The sequence below is a fragment of the Henckelia pumila genome, chromosome 2 (assembly GCF_033568475.1).
Source record: "Henckelia pumila isolate YLH828 chromosome 2, ASM3356847v2, whole genome shotgun sequence".
In the NCBI taxonomy this organism is placed as follows: domain Eukaryota; kingdom Viridiplantae; phylum Streptophyta; class Magnoliopsida; order Lamiales; family Gesneriaceae; genus Henckelia; species Henckelia pumila.
The window spans coordinates 94,458,892-94,469,059 of record NC_133121.1 but is presented as its reverse complement, the minus strand read 5'-3'; the positions used below and the strand labels follow the sequence as shown (position 1 = coordinate 94,469,059).

Sequence of the window (10,168 nt, the reverse complement as noted above, 5' to 3'; positions counted from 1 at the left end):
ATACGGTTACGTGAGAATTTTTGGGAATTGCAGCATGGCTCCGAGACGCGTTTTGAGACAGGAGGGCCCCGAGGGTGCAGGCCAGGGTGGTGATCAGCGGGAGCCACCTCCACCACCTCCACCACCGCCACCAGCTCCGCCACTTACAGCATTCGAGAGAGCTAGTGTGGACATGCTAGCAGGCATCACTAGGCTACTGGAGCATCAGGCCGATCGGCCTAGGAGGACTCGTGAGGAGGACATCGCGGAGAGGTTCCGCAAGCAGGATCCCAAGGACTTTGCAGGGACCACTGATCCGTTAGTTGCTGAGGAGTGAATCCAATCATTAGAGACGATCTTTGCTTATATGGGGATTCAGGATGCTGACCGAGTTCGTTGCGCCATCTACATGCTGAAAGATGACGCAGCCCTTTGGTGGGAGGGCACCGTGATTGGATTGGATGTTGCGGGGATGACTTGGAGGGACTTCAGGACCGTGTTCTTTGAGAAGTACTTCACGGAGGATGTTCGAGGTCGGTTGGTCCGCGATTTTCTGACTCTCTGACAGGGAGACCGCTCTGTGGCCGAGTATGTGAAGCAGTTTGAGCGTGGGTGCCACTTTGTACCCATGATAGCCGAGGATGAGAGAGAGAGGCTTCGACACTTCACCGACGGCTTGAGGCCCGACATCAAGCATGATGTTTTTATGGCCGATGTGGCGACGTATAAGGCAGCGGTGATCAAGGCGTATCGGTCGGAGATAGGGAGGAGAGAGATGCAGGCCGAGTATCAGAGGAAGAGGCAGTTCCAGCAGCCATCTCGGGGACAGTCTTCGCAGCAGCCTGCAAAGAGATCGTACCTTGGGTCGTCTAAGGGCCCAAATCCTCCGAGACCGCAGCGGTCCCAGCAGCAGAGGCCACAGGGCCAGCCCAGACAGCAGCAGCAGCAGGGGGCGGTTGCCCCTAACCCTGGAGGAGTGCCCATCTGTAGGTCGTGTCAGAGGCCCCACTCCGGACAGTGTATGGCAGGTTCAGGCAGGTGCTATCACTGCGGGGAGCCGGGTCACGTTTTGAAGAACTGTCCGAGGAGGAAGCAGACGACGGGGCGCCTGTTTGTGATGCAGGCTGAGGAGGCTGATCCCGACACTTCTCTTATCACAGGTAATTCTCATTTATGATTAGCTGCCACTCTTGGGTTGTTTAGTTAATGCTTTGCTTGGGCGATTATGCTATCGTTTGTACTTGTGATTTAGAACTGCATGCTTAAGCTTTATTGGAATTGTTGAATTTATGGATTTGCATATTTAAGATGGATTTTTGTTGGCAACTGGGATGAATTATTATGCTAGTTGGTACAGTCTATATCTGTTTGGGAACTTTTCTACGTGCAGGGAAAATTAGTATTAGAGGTGTTGCGACATTTGCGTTATTAGATTCTGGAGCAACACACTCTTTTATCTCTCAGTCTTTCATTGAGCGGGTGGGTATTGTACCCGAGGTGTCTAGTTCAGGGTACGATATTACCGTGCCTTCTGGTGAGGTTCTCTTTACCACCAGTGTTATCAGTGGTTTGGAGTTGGAGTTTGAGGGGTATGTGGTTAGAGCTGATCTAGTGGTTTTCCCGATGACGGGGTTTGATCTTATTTTGGGTATGGATTGGTTGACGGTCAATGGAGCTTAGATTGATTTCCGGTTGAGGACGGTAGCATTGAACCCCATGAGAGGAGACCCATTTTTTCTTCTATGCAACCCATAGTAGTGGAGTTCCGCGCATTATCTCTTGCGTACGTGCGAGGAAGTTATTACGTAGGGGTTGCCATGGATTTCTCGCTAGTGTGGTTGCAGTGGAAAAGCCATATTTGGGATCAGTGAAGGATGTAGATGTTGTTCGTGATTATCCGGATGTTTTCCCGGAAGATGTTGCCGGGATTCCGCCAGTTCGGGAGGTCGAGTTCGGCATTGAGTTGCTGCCAGGTACCGTGCCTATCTCTTAGGCACAGTATCGTCTTGCTCCTACCGAGATGAAAGAATTGAAGGAACAGATTCAGGAATTGCTTGAGAAGGGCTTCATTCGCCCTATTTTCTCATCTTGGGGTGCACCTGTGCTCTTCGTTAAGAAGAAGGATGGAAGTATGAGACTTTGCATTGACTATCGTGAGCTCAATCGGGTGACGGTAAAGAACAAGTATCTGTTGCCGATGATTGAGGATCTGTTTGATTAGTTACAGGGAGCTTCGGTATTCTCTAAGATTGATCTGCGGTCCGGATATCATCAGTTGAGGGTCAGGGAGGAGGACGTGTCCAAGACTGCATTTAGGACACGATACGGCCATTATGAGTTTATGGTGATGCCTTTCGGTTTGACGAACGCTCTAGCATTTTTCATGGATCTCATGAACCGAGTGTTTCAGCCGTATCTTGATCAGCTTGTTATTGTCTTCATCGACGATATTTTGATCTACTCGAAGAGCGTGGAAGATCATAGGCAGCATTTGCAGACAGCCTTGCAGATTCTGAGGGAGCGGCAGTTGTATGCCAAGTTCAATAAGTGTCAGTTTTGGCTTGATAGCGTGGCGTTTCTAGGCCACATTGTTTCTAGAGATGGGATAGCAGTTGATCCGTCCAAGGTTGAAGCCATGCAGAATTGGAGGATTCCAAAGAATTCCTCGGAGATTCGCAGTTTCTTGGGTCTAGCGGGTTATTACCGGAAATTCATCAAGGGCTTTTCTTCTATTTCAGGGCCCTTGACTGCTTTGACCAGGAAGAATGCGAAGTATGTTTGGAGCTCGGAGTGTCAGCGGAGCTTTGATCGGTTGAAGGAAGCTCTTACTTCTGCGCCAGTCTTGGCGATGCGGGTGGATCATGAGGAGTTCTTGGTTTACACCGATGCGTCAAAGTTGGGTTTAGGCGCTGTTTTGATGCAGTGCGACAGGGTGATTGCCTATGCATCGAGACAGCTAAAGATTCATGAGCAAAATTATCCGACGCATGATTTAGAGCTTGCTGCAGTAGTGTTTGCACTCAAGATGTGGAGGCACTACTTGAATGGTGAGAAGTGTAAGATTTTCACCGATCACAAGAGCCTCAAGTACTTCTTCACGCAGAGGGAGTTGAATATGAGGAAACGCAGATGGTTGAAGTTAGTGAAGGAGTACAACTGTGAAATTAGCTACCACCCGGGTAAGGCTAATGTGGTGGCTGACGGATTGAGTCGGAAAACTTCAGTAGTGGCTTGTTTGTCTGTGCAGCGGCCTCTCCAAGCTGAGATAGAGAGGTTTGATTTGGAGGTCTACTCGTTTGGTCTCACGCCGAGTTTGTCCGCTTTGACAGTACAGCCTACCTTACGAGATTGGATTAGAGATGGACAGTTTTCTGATGAGCAGTTGGTTCTTATGAGGCAGAGGGATGAGGCCAAGGGAGGCCTACTTTATACAGTCGATGATGGCATTGTATGGTACAGAGGTCGAATGTGGGTGCCGAGTTTGGGACAGTTGAGGACTGATATTATGACCGAGGCGCACGCGTCTCCATACTCCATCCATCCTAGGAGTACGAAGATGTACCGAGGCTTGCTGTCATTGTATTGGTGGCCAGAGATGAAGCGAGACATTAGTCGCTTCGTATCCGAGTGTTTGACCTGTCAACAGGTCAAAGCAGAGTATCAGCGATCAGCAGGGTTGATTCGACCACTCCCTATCCATGAGTGGAAATGGGAGAACATTACTATAGATTTTGTGGTTGGATTTCCGAGGAGCGCCAGAGGATGCACCGCGATCTGGGTGATTGTTGATAGACTCACCAAGTCGGCGCATTTCTTGCCGGTGAGGACTAATTTCACCATGATTCAGTATGCAGAGATGTATATCCGAGAGATTTTCAGACTTCATGGGATTCCAGTTTCGATTGTGTCAGACAGAGATCCGAGGTTTACTTCTTCTTTCTGGAAGAGTCTTCATGCAGCTTTAGGGACGAAGCTGCAGTTCAGTACTGCTTTTCACCCCCAAATTGATGGACAGTCGGAGCGGGTTATCCAGGTCCTTGAGGATTTATTGAGAGCCTGTGTGATCGGCTTTCAGGGATCATGGGAGTCGAGGCTACCTCTAGTAGAGTTTACCTATAACAACAGTTGCCAAGCATCTATAGGTATGGCTCCTTATGATGCTCTTTATGGGAGAAGGTGTAGATCTCCCGTGCACTGGGATGAGGTTGGCGAGAGGATTCTCTTAGGGCCAGAGTTGGTGCAGCAGACTGCAGATATTGTGTTGCGGATTTGAGACAGGATGAGGACCGCACAGAGTCATCAGAAGAGTTATGCTGATCGACGACGACGCGACCTCGAGTTTTCCGTAGGAGACCATGTATTTGTGAGAGTCGTGCCCATGAAAGGCGTGATGCGTTTTGGTAAGAGAGGCAAGCTCAGTCCGAGGTTTATCGGTCCATTTGAGATTTTGGACAGGATTGGTACCATGACTTATCGTGTAGCGCTGCCTCCTAGTCTTGCAGCGGTGCACAATGTATTCCATGTCTCGATGCTGAGAAAGTATATCTCGAACCCATCACATATTCTAGATTTTGAGCATCTACAACTGGCGTCAGATTTGACGTTTGAGGAGCGACCGGTGCAGATTTTGGCGCGTGAGGAGCGGAGACTGAGGACGCGAGTTATTCCCATGGTCAAGGTCCGGTGGCTAAATCATTCTGAGGAGGAGGCCACCTGGGAGGCTGAGACAGACATGCAGACGCGTTATCCGGATCTTTTCGGTACTTATCTCAATTTCGAGGACGAAATTTCTTTTAAGGGGAGAGAGTTGTAACATCTAGAATTTCTTTACATTAACCGTAATGCATAATTAGGAGGTTTAAATATTTTAAATAAAATTAAATAATAATAAAATAAATTCAGGGTTTAAATGACTTTTATTTATAATGATTATGTGTTTTAAATTTAATTAAGATTTTAAAAAGCCTAAAATAATTATTTTAACGTTTATTTCATTGGAAAATTTAGGTATTATATATAAATATTTTTAAAAGTCCATTTTTCAGCATATCGGGCTATTTTATGGACTTTTAGGGCACTTTTTAAAATGGGCTTTTAATAAATCCAAAAATTTGCCTTTATTTTTGTGTCCAAAAATATTGGTAGGGGCTAAGACTTTTTTTTTTTTTACATAAAGCCCAAAATTTCAATCGGCCCATGAACCATTTCTCTTAAACCATGAGAAGCCCTACCCAAATCCCTCCTCTCCCTCACACGATTTCTTTCTGAGAAACAGAACTCCGTAGCCGTGTCTCTCACTTGCACACACTACACGCGAATCTCGTTTAAATTTCAAGATTTTCACGGATTATTGATCGGCTCGTCGCAAGCTCCATTTCTATACTATTGTTTTCGTGTTTAAGGCATGTTCAAATTTCTTCCCCTCACCATTTGGATCGCTATTATGCTTATCTTGGCCGATAAAGAACTGTTTGCATTTGTGTGTGTGGTATCGAGCATAAATTTAAGATTTCTGCAAGTTTCATGTTTATTCAATGAATGGTTCGTTTATTTTTTTTATGGGGCTTGGCTTCTGGTTCGAGTTGGGTGTTCTCTCGTTTCGAAGAGTGGCTAGAGTCCTAAGGAATGTAGTTGGGAGATGGGTGTGATTTGGTTGTGGTCTTTGGTTGAGGGCCGATCGGACCTTGGGTGAGGCCGTGAGCAGGGGCTCCGAAGCGTGCACAGGAATGTTTTCCTTAGGAGGGGCTTTCGGATCCTGTTTCTGGCCAAGTGGGTCGGTGAGTGCTGGCCCTGGTTTGGTGGCTCGATAAGGTCCTTAAGAGTCCTAGGTAGGTGGAGAAATGGGCTGGAACTGGTAGAGAATGTCTGGCCGATGCTTCGTGGATGTGTTGGTTGTTGGACAGGGGATGGAAGCTGCTCTTGGCCTAGCCTAGGTCTGTGTGGCTCAAGACAGGGGTCTGGGATTACGAGATCCGGCAGGACTTTGGGATGGTCCTTCCGGCGCGGCTCCGGTCATGGGTGGCCGGAGCTGGTTAGCCAAGATGGAGGAGCTGGTTAGCTTAGAGGGTGAGATTCTCGGGGGAGGAAATGGCGTCAGGTGAGTGAAGATGGGCTTGAGCAAGTTGGGTTAGAGTCCGGGCCAGGTCTGGGCTGGTTGGTGTTCGGGCTGGGTCAAATTTATTTAGGTCTCACGATATGGAGTATGGGTTTAAGTGTTTCTAAATCGGGCCAGGTAATTAGTTTAAGAGCCCGATTGTATAATAGGCTTAAAAATGGATATTTAGAATCGTACATTATATTTCATTGGGCTTAAGTTTTTTTAACTAATTGGGCTAGGGAGTTTAAATTATTCATTGGTCTCACCTTCTTTTATTTGGGCTCAATATATTTTAATCTAGACTTAATTGATCAAACCCACTTTGGGCTTAGAAATATTTCTTTAGGGCTTAAGTTAAATAATTATTTGGGCTTAAAGTGTTAATGTGGGCTTGAGAAATTAAATAAGTGTAATTGGACCAAACTTAGTACCAGAGCTTAGGTTAAGAGGCAGAAACTCGAACCAGCCGTGACAAATAATAGTCCGTAAATATATATTTAATAAACGTATATGTAATATTTTGATATGAATATTATTTTTATAAAAATGAATTAAATATATATTTACGGGCAAAGTTTTCAAGGAAAATTAATATTTTAATTCATGATTCATGCATATGATTTACGTTAAATTGATGGCATGTGAAGAAAAATAATATTTGGGATAATTGATGTGATTTGTGACAAACACGGGACTGGAGGTCGGGATACCGGGCCCGATGACCTTTTCACTTACGATTATGAGCCTATGGATCCCCAAAGGTTGGGTGAAGTGGCATAGGGCGTTAGGGGTTACACCCCACAGGCCGCCACCACGTACGATGGATTTAGATTGATCAATCGAATTAGGTTACACTTCACTGATATGACCCACAGCAAAGATTTTTATGACTATGACATGCCATATTTATGTTATGTAGTTATGATATGATTATGTTACGATTTATTATTATGCATATGATTTTACGTTCATGCATGCATTAAATTCCTCATGTTATTTTTATACGCGTCATGTGCTTGCTTGTGGTTTTATTTAGTAGTACTCGTTATGTATATTATAGAGCATGCTGGGCCTCTAGGCTCACTAGATCTTAATGGTGCAGGTGAGTTTGATTTCGTAGCTGATGTGGCCCCGACTGGCGGCGAGGACCTCTGAGCATCCACTGCTAGCTTGCTTGCCCATGACCATTGCAGTTTTTACTTCCGTATTTCTCTTAGATTTGACTGAGGACTGTATTATGCTATTTACAGTGCATGTTTGTCTTTTTACTACTTATGCTATTATTTGACTATGTTTGGATATTCTAAACCTTGTATTTTCGCATGTTACGATATCGTATCTCGCGCGCTTGCATTTCCTTTAAATTAATTAGGCATTTTAAAATTTGCTAGAGATCAACCAATTTATTATATATTTCATTACGTGGAATAAAAACTATTTTTAGTAGTGACACATATATGTATGAGCATATATGGGGTGTTTAAATTTATTTTAAAAAAAATCCTTCGAGTTTTCGGTCATTTCAATGGTTTTCTCTCTCTCTCGGTGAAGTTGTGAAGATGTGAATGATTTGGAGACAACACTTAATTCTCATTAAGTGTATTGTCTAATTAATTTTTATTTTAGTCCTTGAAACTCTCCCAAATTGCAATTTAGTCCCCGATCATTTATAAACTTCAATTTCAGTTCTCTAATTTATGAAACATAGAATTTAATTCCAATTCTCATAAATTATTTAATTGGGTATTTTTCGGGGCATTACATATAGCCTCCAGAAAGTAGCCGTTTAAGAAGCCCGACATGTTTCCTTAATATACTCTCAGATCTTGACTTTCTGGTTCTTTGATGGCAACGTTCAAATCTTCATTTAATGTCTTTTGTCTTTTAGCACAAAAGCTCCTTGGTTGTTGATCTAGTCTTCAATTGATCTGTTCTCTGCTTCTATAGCTTCTTCAATTGATCTGCTCCCTGCTTCTTCTGCTTTTTCAATTGATGACTTAAGTAATTTTTCAAACACCGAAATTTAGATCTTGAATTCCTAAAAATTTTTCCCTTTTTGGTGTTTGACAAAACTAAGCAATTTGTCTGTAATTTTCACCCTTCTTGACAATCGCATCAACGGGTGATCTTTCCCTTTCAGTCGTTCTTTTGATCTGTTCTCACTTTATTTGAATTTGTTCCCCCTCAAAAGGTGATTCCAAATGAAGTGATCATATGGTTGATCTGGTTGAATTATCTAGACTGATTTGATCTGGTTGAAGGATCTGATCTGGTGACATTGACCTGGTCCAACTTTGATCTAATCTGGTTGACTTATCTGATCTGGTTCAATTCATCTGGTCTTGTCATTGATCTGGTCCAATTTTGATCTGATCTGGTTCAATTCATCTGGTCTTGTCATTGATCTGGTCCAACTTTGATATGATCTGGTTCTGTATCTTCGAGTTGATCTGGAAACATGTGCAGATCAATTAGTCGCATAATTGATCTGATCACATGTTACCGCCAAGTTGATCTGGCTCCTGTTGCCTTCTGTCTTCTATTTTGATCTGGCCTCTGTTGCCTCCATTGATCTGCTCAGTTAACTGATCTGCTTGTTAACTTATCTGCTCTGTTCTTCTTTGTTCTTCTCGGATGATCTGCTTTTTTCTTCAATTTATCTTCAATTAAGATGCCAGATAGAATCTTCATTCCCCCTCAACATGTACACAGTCTTTCTGATCTGTTGCATTTCTCTCCAGATTTTGTGTTGCGTTGTGTGTTCTTGTGCAGCTGCCTCTCTCCTTGTGATCTTAAAAATCTCTTTTATATGTAGATAAAAGCCCATCGATCTTTTATTTTTCACAGTTCTTCATCTAGTGCGGGAGTGCTCCAAGACTGGTGCGGGCGCGCATGCTCTTCGTAGTTTATTTCTCCAAATTTTCCACAATCAGCGCTACTGCGCTTCCAAGGGGCGCTAAAAGCGCTATCGCTCTATCAAGGGGCGCCAGTGGAGTGTTATCGCTCTTATAAGGGGCGCTACTTCTCTTGTTTTGCTGAGCAAAAATTTTCAAAAAATTATATCTCACAATCTAACCGTCGGATCAAGCTGAAATTTTGACAACAGCTTTAAAACATCTTATTGCATTATGAACGGTGAAGATTGGATATAGTTCTCTCTAACATCCTCGGTAATTTTTTGAATTATGTTGTATTGTAATCCCTTTTTCCAATTCTTCTCAGTATTTTACTCCAATCCTTGCATCTCACAAAAAAAAAAAAAACAAATACGCATAATATCCACTCGATACATCACAAAAATCAAGTCGAATCATATGAAAATTAAGTGCATAAAATGCACATATCAGTACCCTTGACTTATGTGGATCCTCGATGGATTAGTCCTTTAGGAATCCAAACTTTGATTAATCTAACAGGTCGATCATTGAATGTGTCCCATAAAGTTTGTACATTGTGTTGTGTTTGTTGGTGATATGTATGTCTAGATTGATTGTACAAGTTTGGCCTCCAATATCTCTTTTAAACGGATTTATTTTTGAAATAGGGTGGTCTATGTTGTACCTTCATAGAGTCTTGTCTTGCTTGTCCAAATCCAGACTGAACTGGTCTTTTCTTGATCCAGCTTGAGTTAGAACTCTCTAGTTCCACATATCCCAATCCTCGATGGTAAAGAGTTTTTGGTTGAGATATAGGTGGACTGACATGATTATCTAGTTCTACATTTTCATATATCGTGTTGGACCTAACAAATTTCACATATTTTGAAGTGTTTTTTGTCCAGACAAGATTGAGTAATTTTCTCAGCTTGTTTGAAGTCCTTATCACTAAATTCGAGACCTATTTTGTCTCCAAAAGATTTTTGTGACTCTTGCATCTCAGTTAACAATGTTGATGACTTATTCCAGATGGTTATCAGATCAGTAAGTCTCAAGTTTTCTGACTTTAACTGCTGACTTTCCATTTGTAGCTTATCATTTTCAGTTTTAAGCTTGACAATCTCTGCTTCTAGACTAATTTTCTCATCTGATGTTTTCCAAATGGTTTCAGTTGAGCAGTCCGACAGATAATTTTGCTTAGCCTTAACTTACTCAA

General features: G+C 43.1%; 2 protein-coding genes across 2 annotated transcripts; both read left to right on the top strand.

Annotated features, from left to right (window-relative positions):
* The first annotated feature begins 346 nt into the window (after window positions 1–346).
* LOC140877947 (uncharacterized) lies at window positions 347–1,972 on the top strand. The gene is made up of 4 exons (XM_073281546.1): window positions 347–512; window positions 615–1,139; window positions 1,370–1,627; window positions 1,824–1,972. Exons 1-4 carry the CDS (start codon window positions 347–349, stop codon window positions 1,970–1,972), a joined length of 1,098 nt encoding a protein of 365 aa, XP_073137647.1.
* A 2,286-nt stretch (window positions 1,973–4,258) lies between these two features.
* On the top strand, window positions 4,259–4,792 carry LOC140877946 (uncharacterized). The gene has a single exon (XM_073281544.1). It carries the CDS (start codon window positions 4,259–4,261, stop codon window positions 4,790–4,792), a length of 534 nt encoding a protein of 177 aa, XP_073137645.1.
* Window positions 4,793–10,168: the final 5,376 nt, after the last annotated feature.

Bases quoted from the DNA above. Each gene is read 5' to 3' on its own strand.
- LOC140877947 (XM_073281546.1), top strand. From the start codon at position 347: ATGGGGATTCAGGATGCTGACCGAGTTCGTTGCGCCATCTACATGCTG. The intron at 513-614 runs GTCGGTTGGTCC...TACCCATGATAG, and splicing joins CTTCACGGAGGATGTTCGAG to CCGAGGATGAGAGAGAGAGG. The intron at 1,628-1,823 runs GTATGGATTGGT...GTGTGGTTGCAG, and splicing joins GGGGTTTGATCTTATTTTGG to TGGAAAAGCCATATTTGGGA.
- LOC140877946 (XM_073281544.1), top strand. From the start codon at position 4,259: ATGAGGACCGCACAGAGTCATCAGAAGAGTTATGCTGATCGACGACGA.